General features: G+C 48.4%; 1 protein-coding gene across 2 annotated transcripts in view; it reads right to left on the bottom strand.

Annotated features, from left to right (window-relative positions):
* LOC146800039 (uncharacterized) overlaps positions 1 to 14102 on the bottom strand; it is a 161155-nt gene that overhangs the window by 108912 nt on the left and 38141 nt on the right. For both annotated transcript variants that reach the window (XM_085620946.1, XM_085620945.1), the window contains exon 4: positions 6089 to 6184. In XM_085620946.1, the coding sequence (XP_085477072.1) occupies positions 6089 to 6184 (96 nt within the window). The remainder of the gene's footprint in view (positions 1 to 6088; positions 6185 to 14102) is intronic.

Genomic DNA, 14102 nt, shown 5'->3' on the forward strand with positions numbered 1-14102 from the left:
GCCGCGTCTGTCAGGTTGCTTGCCCGCTGGCTAGTGGCCTCTGTGACGACGCACCCTGAAATCTTCTGCGCTGGTTTGGCTCCTCCAGACTGGCTCCCGCTTCTCTGCAAAGAAGAAGCACCCCAGACCTTCCTGGTCTGCACCAGAAGCAAGTCCTTCGTTCTTCGTGGGTTCCGCTTGCCAAGGCTTGGTGAGTCCTAGTCCAACTTCGACGCCGCCGACAGCAAGAGCCTTCGTGGGACAGCTCGCCTCCTGGTCGTCCTCGACGCTTCCTGGTCCTCCTGGCTGCAGTGACAAGCTTCACCTTCACCTGCAATCTTCACGACATCGCCTGGTTCCTTCCTGGTTCCACGTGGTCACTGGCTAGTGACCTTGACTCTTTCCCTTCTGCTTGCAGGTTTCTTCTCTTCTTGATCCCAGCCTTGGGATCCACCGGACACTCTTCCCTGACTGCCTGTCAGCATCTTTCTTCAGGCATCCATAGGAGTCGACGACGAAAACGACGCATCTTCACCCCTATGCACCCGCAGCCTGTGGGCTAGGTAACTTGGGTACTCCGGTGCTCATCAGGATAGGGACTATCCTAGTGTCTAGTTTTCAAGTCTCAACTTCCTAGCTACTCCGGAAGTGTCCTAAATCTACCGTTTTCTAAACTGTACTATTGCTATTGACTTTTACGCATTACGCGTGAGTGTTTCCACTCTGCACACAAATCCCGTGGGCCTCCCACTTCCTAACTAACGCTAGTGTGGTGTAGCCCCAGCGATTCCCTAGGCCTAGGCCTATTCTATTTCCGTGACAGTGGTCCTTATACCACTTACTTAGTATATGGTTTGCGTGGCCCCTAGGGCCTAACTGTATTACTTACCTGTGTGACTTAATGTATGCTTAAATAAGACTGTGTTGTACTTACCTCTAATCTCATAAAGAGTGCTGAGGGTTTGCTTAGAATAAATACACTTTATTTTATATATATATCTGTTGTGGTGTCCTTTCATTTGGTATTCAAGGGATTATATATGGTATCACAGCTGGCTTCACATGCCATTCAGAGTTTAGCCTAAGACTGCTCTTGTCCATGCTACCACTAGGATAGCTGGTCTATAAGGTTGACTTTACAACCAATCACCATAAGGGTATTTGGACTGATATAAGGTGTACACTAGAACTAGTGACATCATACATCAGGCCAACTTCTCACAGTACCGTGTGGCATGATCCACCAAAACCAGGATAAACCTGTGACCAGCTGTAGTAGGTGGATCTAACGGACCCACAATGTCGATGCCCACCCTTTCAAAGGGGGTGCTAACGACAGGAAGTGGTTCCAGGGGAGCTTTCAGCTTCACCCCTGTTTTCCCACTGGCTTGGCAAGACACACATGTCCGGCAGTAGGTATCGGACGACACTTTCATCTGAGGCCAATAAAAGTGTGGGACAAGACGGGCAAAGGTCTTGTCTTGCCCCAGGTGTCCTGCCAAGGGGATCTCGTGAGCCAACTCCAGATGGAAGACTCGATAACGCTGAGGGACTACCAAGGCTCGTGATGTTCCATGTAGGGGTACCTTGGGTTCACTGTAGAGGAGGCCATCCTCCCAGTAAACACTGTAGTTCCCTTCAACGTTCCCTGCTGCCTGGGCTGCGGCCTGACGCCTCAGCCCCTCAAGGGTAGGGCACTCCCTCTGGCCCTGGCAGAATTCCTCCCTGGACGGGCCTCCCTCCACGTGCCACTCGGCCGGGATGGGTAGGTCCTCCAGTTCGGTAACATCCCCCACCGCAGACTCCTGGTCCACCACCTCCGGTGGCCTATCCGTCCTACGGGGTGTGGACACCGAGGCAGGCTCCTCCTGTCCTCGGTTCTTCCCTTGACTGGCAGCTGGCTGGGCCTTTGTTCCAGGCTCCAGCCGAAACGAACTCCCTCTCCGGGTAGTCGCGGACCTTGTGCTCACACAGGCCCAGTCAGGTGTACCCAGCATCTCAGTATGAGTCCGGTATTCCACCTCCTTCCAAGCATTGTGCTCCATGTCATTCCCCAGTAGACAATCGACTGGCACGGCAGGGCTTACGGCAACTCGAAGTGAACCTGCAACCCCCCCCCATTCAAAGGGAACCTCGGCCACTGGATAGTGGCCTGTTCTGCCGTCAGCCATCGCGGCTGGGTGGAGTACATCAGGAATTACCTGCTCTGGAGACACCAGTTGGCTACGTACCATAGTCATACTGGCTCCTGTGTCTCTCAGAGCCTCCCCTCTTTGGCCGTTGATGGTGACCCACTGCCCATACTTTACGGTATTTGCGGGCACCTGGATCTTAGGAACCATCTCCCGTTCTCCCAGGGACACTAAAGTGACACCCGCCCACTCCCTTCCCTTAATTAAAGGCATCTCCTCCCCGAGCACTACACTAGCTACTCCGGGGGTCTTTCCTCCAATGGGAGGGGGTGGTCGTTTTGGGCACTTCGCATCTCCCTTGTAGTGTCCAACGCCACCGCACTCGTAGCAATGGACAACCCTTGGCTGCTGACTCTGGCCAGGATTAGGGTTTCTGGGTGGGTTAGCCCTAGGGGTGAATCCTGTTCCCTTACCTTGGAAATTATTTTGGGGGCCTTTGGAGAACTCCTTTTTCTTTTCCCCTCCCTCTTTCTTCTGGGGGGCGCCCTGTCCGGCCTTTTGAGTATCCCCTCCAGTCCCCCTTGTGGACACCCGGGTACTAGCCCAAATGTCCGCCTCCTCAGCAAGCTTCCGGGGATTGGTCAGCTTGCTATCCACCAGGTGTTGACGCAGTTCAGGGAAACATTTTTCGAGCAGGTGTTCCTTCAGTACTAAATCAAACAACCCCTCGTAGTTCCTCACTTCACTGCCCTGAATCCAACCCTCTAGTGCCTTCTTTGCATAGTCCAGGAAGTCCACCCAATTCTGTGTGCCCAGTTTGTGACTACCCCGGAACTTCTGTCTGTACTTTTCGGGTGTTAGTCCAAACTTTCTTATGAGCGCCACCTTCATGGTGGGGTAGTGGGTCTGCTCATCCTCCTCGAGGGCCAATAAAGCATCCCTACCAGCTGGAGGCATGTACCTGTACAATCCCGCTCCCCAGTACTTCTCTGGAACCCCATGGGCCCTTAACGAGACCTCATAGGCCGCTAGCCACTTGGCAATATCGTCGCCCACTCCATAGCTAGCTACTATGTCCTTTGGCAGGTAGGGTTTGGGTTCCCTGGTGAACTCTCTTTCTTGGTCTTTGCTGCCACCATTAGGAACAGTGTGTGCCCCGACTCTTAGGATCTGAAGATCTATCTCTTTCAGCCTTAGCTCATGAGCCATCCTCTGTTCCTCCTTCTCTTTCTCTAGCCTTGCTAAGTCCCATGTGAGCTGTCTTTTCTCCCTCCGGTCTGTTAACTCCACTTCAGACAAGCCACCGCTAGAGGCACTGCTGCCCTTCCTGGAAATGGTTCTGGGCCCCGCTAACAGGTTCCCCACCTCAGGTTGGTACAAACCAGCTCCCTCACTGTCGGGCTCTCTATCCCTGTCCTCCTCCTCCTCAGCCTTGCTTTCCCGTCGTGCCTCCCCCCAAGCCCTTAAGCTGGTTTGGAGTGCACCCTTCTTTGCTCCTGGGGGACAATACACCCCCTCCCGCTGACAAAACTCCCCGAGTTGGGCCACAGTGTACGTTTCTAGGTCTTCTAGCACAAACTCCATTTTGCCCACTCAGAACAGAAGACAGGTTTTTACAGAAGCAATGCAGGGGGGTACCTTTTATAATACCTCCTCCCACCACCAGAGTAAATTTGGAAAAACAAAAACTCACAATTAGGAAGGCCGCTTTGAGAAAACTCCAGGTGTAGGCCTATGGACTACCCACAGTTATTGTCGAGTATACGTAGGCACAGCTCTATCCCGCCGCTGCCACCAATTATGTTAGAAAAACCCCACTCCCACACCGGAAAGGGTGGTGGTAACGGGGTCTCTCCAGACATACACAGTGGTAGCTTGGCTCGAGTGGTCAGGGGTCAGGCACCGTGTTAAGCATACGCAATACCCATACAATAACCATGCGTGCATCCGTTCCAAAAACGACACTACACCTTAAAAATTATGAAAATATCTCTGTGTTTATCTTCTTTTCTCTTAGTTGCTGATTGAATAAATAATAATACAATCACAGTACACAAGCTTCTCCTTAAAAAGTGCAGGTCAAATAAATAGTAATACTTTACAGGTGCAATAAATAGGATCAGGTCAAATAAATACTATGAGGGAATAAATACTGTACAGAAATAAGTTAGCTCAGGACAATAAATACATTACAGGAATAACTTAGATAAATACAATAAATACAGTACCCTCAATAAATAATATCAGCCAACCATGACATTTGTAAAATCAGATCACATTTAAAATACTATGGGCTGATTTGGCCCAGTCACAGCTTGTGGTTAGGTGGAGGGCCTGAGGGTGTCTCACCTAGCTTGGGTAAGGCGGAGGCTAAAACTGAGGTAGATCAAGGGTAATCTAGGAATCTGGCTCTCCCAAACTACACCACCCCTCACACAGGTCACTGTATCAGTCTCAGTCCACCCCTGGCACTTCCAGGCTGGTTCTAACACCTCTTTATCCCTTAGGATGGTCTCTTAGAGCTCCACAGGGCCTTAGGCGCCCTCTATTCCACTTACTGCCCTTTTTATGAAGCTCAGACGCCGCTGGAGTCGTGTCGACGCCGTGAGGCGGTTCCGGTTCGATGTCGGCGGCCTCGGCACAATGTCAGTTCTTGACGACGCCGGTAGGCGGTTCCGGTTCGATGTCGGCGGCCTCGGCTCGATGTCGACCTCCGGTTCGATGACGTCGGGCTGTCTTGGCTCGATGTCGACTTCGGGCAGCTCCGGTTCGATGTCGGCGGCCTCGACTCGATTTCGACCTCCGGTTCGATGACGTCGGGCTGTCTTGGCTCGATGTCGACTTCCGCCGGCTCCGGAGTGCGACCTCCACTCCCGACCTCCGGCACGATTCTCTTCAGGTTCCGGCGACTCCGGAGTGCGATCTCCACTCCCGACCTCCGGCACGCTTCACCTCGGTCTCCGGCGACTCCGGAGGGCGGACTTCACTCCCCCGTCGACGCCGCTCACTTGACCTCGGGTGACTTCCTCCTCGACCTCTGGTACTCTCCACGACCTCCGTCGGCGCCCTCTCTCGACCTCTGGCGGCACCGGGTACGACGTCTGCTTTCCAGTCAGCGCCGCTTCTCCACCTCGGGCTCCAGGTCTCAGGCTTCTCGACGTCGGACTCCAGGTAAACCAATAAACAGGTCAGATTCTTGCTTTTCTTTACTTCTAAGTCCTGTTCCTGCTGTCCAGGTCCTTAAGATGGTTTTTCTTGCTTTCTCCCACACAGGGCTCCAGGCTGGGCTCAGTCAGTAGGGACTAGTATCAAGGGTGGGTTTATGGACCCCACTCCAGGCACAAGTTTCCACCCCTGCTGCCTCACTCCTTCCTCCTTCAGGTTTCTGCTGCTCTCTCTTCACCAGTCAGGTGCCAACTGCCAGCTCCAACTGTCAACTCTGGCTTAGCTTCCCAACATTCCAAACCGCCTCCAACTGTCACAGGGTTCTGGAATGTTCTGGAAGGTGCTGGTAGGTTCCAGTGGGTTCTGATGATGTCACAGGTGGCCACCATTTTCTGCTCCAGGCCCTCAGACAGAAGTTCCAGGGGTAGATAAAATGGCTCCCTGAATCTGCATCAATACGAAAAAGTCTGGTGGTTCCCAAAAAGGAAAAAATACTAACAGGGTTTGAGGCAAAAGTGGGACAAAATAAATAATGATGAGGAGGGACCACCCAAAGGGCTGACAGGTCTAACAACATGCAATCAATTTAGAGAGGAAGCAGCTCGGCTGGGGCCCTGAATAGCAAGGCCCCAGCCAGACTAAAGTAAAAAGAAACAAAAAAAACAACAGTGAAACATCAGCAAAAAGTGGGGGCAACCATAAGAAGCAGATCCTACTCTCCTACACTAACCATGTCAAAAGAGGCACTTTTCAAATAGAAATATTTGGAATGCATCTTTCCATTTTTTATGGCAGTATCTCATCTGACTCACCTGCGTTTCCTTGTTCATCCTCGGTCTCTTGCTTGAAAAGTCTTTTGTTTTCATCAGTAAAGCTGTGTGAAATCACAGACGTTGCAACGATATCACCTGCAAGAAGCACAGAATAATAAGACTAACAAAATCTCAGCAGAGCATATGCAGAAGTGGATGAAGCCAGGGGAAGCCGCTAAGGCAGAGGAGCATTGCCCCACTGCTCTCAGAGCAGGAAAAAGAAAATGATAATAACAGTTATCATTATTTTACTTTTTGTAAGTTCGGGGCTGGGTTAGGGCGGCCGTGGCTGGTGGCACAGGGGGTGAGTGGTTTGTGCACACTAAGTAGACATGACTGCTTGGTCATTCGTCTGGGACCGGCCGAACAGTCATGCGCACTTAGCATGTTCCCCACCAGGCTGCATTACACAGCCTGGTGGGGAACATGCTCAGGTTCCTGTGCCCATCTGAGCGGAAAGTTGCAGCGCTGAGACCAATTGCAACGCTGCAAGGGAGCTCAGGTGGTTTCTGCTGGTTCTGGTTGAAGCAACGAGGAGAAACAACGGCGGTGAGGACGGAGGTAAGTGTTTTTTATTTTTTGTTCCACTTACAACCACCCCCCCCCCCCCCCCCCCACATCCCCCTTGTTCCCTGCCAGCCGCTACTGGATGAAACACTGAATGGTGACTGTTCTGAAATGCCATCTGTAAGCAGATTACAAATAATGTAATTAGTCTGGGTGGAATCCATGATATATTTCATGTGCCACTTTATCATTTACTGTACACAAGCATGTGCCTGGGATATCAAATCACAGATCTAATTCATATGAAACCTAGAAGATTCTCTGGTAGCACAGAACGTCAGCAGATCACTGCTTTATTTTCTGTTCATGCTTATCTTGGCACAAGTGATCCTGATAAAACTACACAGATTAGAGTATTGTTTAAAATTATTGTATGACCATGGCTCATTCTATTTGACTAATGTGCCCAAGTCACTAAAACCACAGTCTCCAGCTGAGAGTTGTGGCAATCCAATACTTAAATTGTTTCAGCTTTACATATCTAAGCCATACAATAAAAACATAACTTAGTACAAAAAGTTATTTAAAAATCAGAATCAAGGTTACACATTATACAATCCCAAGGTTAGTGCCTAAGATGGCATTCGAAAGTCTGCAATAATCAACTGCTCTCCATGCCACTGGAATCAAGCCATCCTGGCTGAAGAGGGGTGAAACCCCGAACCCGGTCCTAGGATGCTTGTTTCCAGTTCAGTGTGGACCTGGCTTGGCAGTTCGGGCTGGACTGTACCCATGAGGCACAGGGTCAAGACTGATTTGCATATGGCTGGGGTCAAATTGGAACGGCATGGTGAGCAAACAAACAATAGTTTTAGGCCCAGATCTTTGTACTAGGGCGAATGTATGACTTTGTTCTGCATTCTGTCCATCAACTGTTGTTTTTGCAATAATCAACTCCCAGCTAAGCAGGCAAGTAGGATAACAGATGAAAAGTTGCATCAGGTCAGTAAAACTAGCCAATTATATCAAAAGGAGCTGTAAACCCAAACATTAAAGCAACATGCAGTGTTAAAAATGTTACTGCACTTCCTCTTCCTGCACTATCTCTCACAAATGTACAATTGATATTCAGATAGAAAATATGCAAAATCGCAATGATAGAAACCAACTAATCCCACAACTCAAGTGGGGACGAATGCATACTGGGTGTTGCACCTTGTTGCTTTCTATGCAGCGTAGATGTATGAGGCTACAAGCCTGAAAAACATTTCAGAGTACGCTCGAAGGGAGAGGGACACCACTGACTGCATGTTGCTAGAATCCGTTTCAGCTCTTGGAGCCAAAACTATCTATTTCAAGTTTTATGAGAGGAGCCGTAGTACTGGTACTAGCCTTGGTTGGAAAATTGCCAGCAGGGCCTGTTAGTCTCAGCAGTGTGTCAAATTTTTAAGAGACGACCAGCTTAACTGTTTACTTTAAAGCTAGTAGATACTTTTGTACTTGTAACCATTGTTTGCAAGCTGCTGAGCCACAGAGGTTTTTGCGTCGAGCGGGAAGCCAGGAGATTTTTTCCCCCAGTTAGGTTTTACTGCCTGGTTACAGGGGCTACTGCACATGAGGATCCTCTAGCAGGTCATGTGAAGAAAGAAGGATCAAAATGCAACAATTAAGAATCATGGTTGCTTTCAATTCACCTTGTGACTGTCAGATCAACAATTTGATTGCAGAACTCTGGACTGATTAACATATAGTCTAGTAAACTATACCAGGCGCCTAATCTAAAAGTATGCTGTGAATGGTGATCCAAGGGAGGGCGGCCATTGAGGGGATAGTGGGGGATTGACAAAGAATGCATTAAACTCCTCTCCTGGTGGATCCTAACCGCGGTAACCAAAATTTAGGAGCACCTCTCCTAGCCTACACCATGACTTGGTGGACAACAGAGACAACTTGTTGGGTGCTGAAATCTCCGCATACAAGTATGGTGTGGGGTAGGTGTTTTTCCTTACCTTTGAAGGATAAGATTGGATTTTGCTTCGTGGGTTACTGATACAGTTGACTAATAAGTTTAAAAGTAGACTACCTGCCTTCCCGGATTCCTTCTGGAAAATAAATGTTAAATAAATTAAGGACCCATGAGTTGTAACTAATCATCAGGTGCCGAATGTTATTTGTTGTAGGAAGCTGTTTTTCTGTTGCAGAACCCCCCCTCTGACTTTTTGCCAGATTTCTGATTCACTTTGACCGGAGGTGCCCTGGGTTATTGCCAATCAGGTTCCCAGGGTCTGTGTTCTTTCCCAATACTGTACATTGGTACTCACAATTGGCACCTCTCTGACCACATGCAAGTCCCTTAGAAAAGGTACCATGGGTACCGAGGGCACTGTTTCCAGGGAAGGCCTCTAAGGGCTGCAGCACTTACTGTGCCACCCTTAGAGGCCCTGTATATAGATCTCTTCAGAACAATTTGGCAGTGTCCACCACCAAAATATCCACGGCACAGAGGGATTCCACAGCACGGCAAGTCAAGTCTTAAAACATTTATTTTTTCATTTTTTCTTCTGACACCAAGTGCAAAAAACAAAAGGGACGGTCAACGCGTTTCGGCAGATGCCTTCAACTGGACCATAGAGTCCCACCATCTAGACTGTCTTTTTAAAGTGATAAAGTGCAAAAAAATCCCTTGTTTATTTCAATTAAAAACATAGACTAGAATGTTAACCCACATTTAACTTTTCTTGATGTGGCATATAATTGCTGCCATTTTCTTTCAATTTACTTTTTTTATATTTTCATGTTCAGACATTATTTGCGGTGTTTTCAGTAAAGTACTTTTTTTCTTTCAAGGTCAAAAGAAGTAGAAGACATTCATATGCAAACACTAATCATGAGGTTCTTAAAAATCGTATCCAAAATCAGATTGGAAAAGATTGAAGAAAGAGAAAGAAAAATTAAGGAATAGAAAAAAAATCAAAAAAAATCAGATGAATAGAAAGTTAGATAGAAAAAGGGGGAGGAATAAAGTGGGAAGGGAGAAAAAAAGAGATGAAAGAAGATACGATGAGTATTGGAGTTTGTACAAAAGGTAATGTAAAAGGAAGGAAAATGTTTTACAGAGGATACCAACAAGAAAGTATATAATAGGAAAGTACATAAACAAGCATTTACAATGCAACGGTCTCGGCATTGTTAAAGTTAGAGCTATTGGCATTGCTCATGACAATGCCGTTTCTTTAAATGTTTTAAAAACAAAAACATAAACAAAAATAATGTCATGAGCAATGCCAATAGCCCTAACTTTACCAATGCCGAGACCATTGCATTGTAAATGCTTGTTTACCCAGCGAGCACCGCGCCCTTCACGCTGTTGCTAGGAGGTAAATAAATGGGCAGTTCATGGGACCAGAGTTAGTTTGGTGGACAATGACGTGACTCAAGAATATAATGTAACACGTCGACACACCCTGTAGCGCCTTAGCAGCAGTCAACAGGCTACTGAGCCGGCAAGGTGCGACAATTCAACAACCCTGTCAGAGGGCGCATGATGAAACTTTCAGTAGCCTTGGCATTTTGGCTAATCAACGTCAATGTGGCCAGACCCTGCATATGTGAGCAATAAGAGATCTCGCACAGACTCAGCTGACGGTGAATAATCGACCGGTACATGGATTGCCCTCGTGTGTCCTTCTCCCAGATCCCCCACCGCTTCTTAATAAATGATGCCTGAAGGGCTTCTCTCTCAGCATCAGGTAGTTAGTTGATTCCAGTGCTGGATTAGGTGCAAACCAGATGTGCTAATACTAGACCCCAAAGTGCACCTAGTGGAGCTAGCATGCAAGCCCTTCTCGGGGAGTTTTTTGGGGATGATTGTGGCTAACACTACATTTTATGACGCCATTAAAAAGAATATTTTGGATGCAAGGCTAGGTCCGGATGCCGAGCTTGCCTGAATCCAGGTGTATTTTTTTTATTAGTTAAATAACGATACTCAGGGGTTGTTATTTATTGGGTGCAATAAGTAGCGCCTATAACGAGTTTCTGGAAGATACCATGCAAATTTTCGTGCTAAACACACCAAAATCCACGTTACAGTTAATACTATACATTTGTTACCTGCTAAATTGTGGCACATTTGACCTGCCTAAATTCAACAAAGGGGGAGATATTTAACACATCCGGAAATTACCCGATGCACTAAATATCAGCCACCTCCTAATTCTGAACTCCTCGCAAACTGAGGTTAAGACGCGGGTCGGAAACTCCGACCCACTTGTATTCGGGGCCTTCGTGTTTCAAAGGAACGAACTATGAAATAGTTCAGTACTTCATCGTCTGCCACAGCAGCCTGGAAACCTGTTTGTCTATAGCAGACACTCTTGCAGGTGGCTGTGGGAAAAGTGGGCCTTCCACAAAATATTGTTCGTACAGTAGGCGACTATTCTTTCTTTCTTATGTGCTTTTCCCTTGTATAAAAATCACATACCAAGAGAGAGTAAAAAAAAAAAAATCCAGGGCATAATACCCCGGCGGATTGTGTGCCATTTAATATCCAGTTAGCCTTTTGTGCCAGGAAATTAAACATCCGAATTGATGCCATTGTATGCCAAGGTGGTGCCATGATACTTACGCAAAAGTGATGTGAGCGCAGTGTTCAATTCTCACTAGTCCTTCTTTCACACTCTGAAGCTTCACGAGAGCCCTGTAGGCCTGATACCTTCTAAGGAGCACGGGCCTGCCAGGTCACCTCAGAACAGCGCGCTGGGTTCAGAATTGTGGGCAGGCCTTGTGCATCACATGCTCCACTGGAGGGCCCCAGAAACCGAAGCCTTCAGGAAGTGGTGCGCATGTCTCTCAGCTGGGCCAGCCTGAGCTGTTCCTGGACCCGGTACTCTTGACAGATGGGTTGGCTCAGAACACTCTGGCTCTGGTCCTGCACATTCCACAGACAGGAGCAAGAATGGTTCTACGGCACGATGTTGCTCTCCTGCATCCAGGGTCAATAGATTGGTCTGGCGCATGATTTGATGCAACGAGAGGCATCTTGTGGCGTGGCCGTCTTTTCATCGCAAATTCAGCCCCACAATTAGCATTTGAGGCTGGAGGAGGGTATGGCAATAATCAGCCATCTGTCATCTTTCCACTTGGCATCCATGATTGTCTGCTCTCAGACACACATTCAGCAGTGTGTAGCTGCGTTCGCTGCAACTTACACTCGTGACACACATGCACAGATGTGCACGGCGCTCTGCTCGAACAGGTTGAGCCTGGGTGTTTTTACCTGGTATTCTGGTCCAGATTTAACTCTCCAACAAAATGCGATGGATGAGGCAAGTGTTTGGAAAGTTCATTCTGAAGGGGTCTCTCTACACAAATAATTACGGTACAAGTGAGACTTGGACCCTGTAGACGATGCGGTTTATTCTGCACCTGAAAAAAACCTTTCCCCAAAATCAAATCAAACGTGAACGGGGTTGCTAGCATGTGAACGTGCTTAGGTGGCTCAAGAGGTCACGGAGTGCGGGCGCAGCTGGAAGGAACGAGCGCATCAGATGAGGGATGCGGTCGGCACGGAGGACATTTAACTATGCGTTGGAGATCCGTGTCCATATCAGGGCTAGCTGCAAATGTGACGTGTACATCATCATGGTAGCCGATGGGGATAGCCGCACCAGGCCGAGCGCAACCGGGACCTGTGTCGCCTTCTTGGAATGCATTCGTTGCATGCGCTGTTCCGCGCACGTCATGAATTAACAAGTTTCCTTAGAGCAAGAGGACGATATGTGTACTTCCCAGCATGGCCGCATATAATCTATTGGAACCGACGAAAGAAAAGAGGAAGCTCACGTTTAAACGAGCTATTGCGACTACAGAGACTCCGCGCATTTGTATATACACGGGCATCTTATGCGTCTCAACTTTGTAATTGTGCATTATGTATTTTTGTAACCTCAATCACTCCTCATTTTCATAATATGTAATTTGGAGTGAGTACCGAATTTGTTAATCTGTAACTCACACCCCGAGTAACTGTTGTACATATAAGTAGGGACACCTACTTCCGTGTTACTATTTGTCCTTATGTAATTTACTTCGATCTATTGTAAAGCGCCCTGACACCTCTCGATAAATTACGCGCGATATAAAAACGCATAAATAGATAACTAAATAAATAAATCTATCCTGTTTAATTTGGTCATCCTGTGAGATGTGGGCACCCTTTATAACGCGGGCACCCTGTGTGACGCTCGCGCCCTGAGGGTGGGGGTGTGGGGGCTCTCCTCTTCCATTTGCCCGCGGGGGTGGTCTGCTCTCGAACATGCCGATTCACCCTATAGGCCAGCCTGTGTCCTGCCTCAGACTGACACCCCCTCCCCCGCCTCGCCCACCGCCCCCTCACCACCAGCCTGACATGCTGAACCCTCCCCTACCCCTCTAGCCGCAGCATTCCACAGTCCAACTTGTACATCTCTGCAAAGTATACTGCGTTTAGGGGTGGGCACCGCCCCAAACAGTCAGGCAAATGAAGGGGTCGTAGAACATACTCAAGGGCATAAAAAACGACAGGGCACCCCAAAACACCAGCGTGAAAGCAGGGGAGTGTAAATTATACTCGCTGAGGGTTTAAGGGGGGCCGGGGTGCCCTCCTGTCGGAGACATCCCTTTCACAGAAGAACCAGCGTCACTGCTGCTTAAGCCCGTCTATTTATTTATTTTGTTCTCTATAGCACTCACTAGACACAAGGCGTCGCAGCGCTATACCACATTACACTTGAAAATCTAACAGACAGTTTATTGGGAGACATTGATGATGAGAAAACAGAGGCGCACATTTCACCAAACTGACACTTATCCAGTAAGCATCCTTATCAATCCATCACCCCCCCCCCCCCCCCTCCCCGAGTGGAGTGCACAGAGGAGGCGATTCAGACAGAAAGCGCTTTGAGGCTGTCTAGGCAGGTTGGCTGATTAGCCCTTATATGATGTTACCGATTGAAAGAAACCTTTCCCCAAAATAAAATCAAACGTGAACGGGGTTGCTAGCATGTTAACATGCTTAGGGTGGCTCAAGAGGTCACGGAGTGCGGGCGCAGCTGGAAGGAACGAGCGCATCAGATGAGGGATGCGGTCGGCACGGAGGACATTTAACTATGCGTTGGAGATCCGTGTCCATATCAGGGCTAGCTGCAAATGTGACGTGTACATCATCATGGTAGCCGATGGGGATAGCCGCACCAGGCCGAGCGCAACCGGGACCTGTGTCGCCTTCTTGGAATGCATTCGTTGCATGCGCTGTTCCGCGCACGTCATGAATTAACAAGTTTCCTTAGAGCAAGAGGACGATATGCGTACTTCCCAGCATGGCCGCATATAATCTATTGGAACCGACGAAAGAAAAGAGGAAGCTCACGTTTAAACGATCTATTGCGACTACAGAGACTCCGCGCATTTGTATATACTAACCCCCCCTCCAAAAACAAGCCGAGGGCACCGGAAGACACCACCGCCT

This window comes from Triturus cristatus, chromosome 8 (assembly GCF_964204655.1).
Source record: "Triturus cristatus chromosome 8, aTriCri1.1, whole genome shotgun sequence".
NCBI classification, from domain to species: domain Eukaryota; kingdom Metazoa; phylum Chordata; class Amphibia; order Caudata; family Salamandridae; genus Triturus; species Triturus cristatus.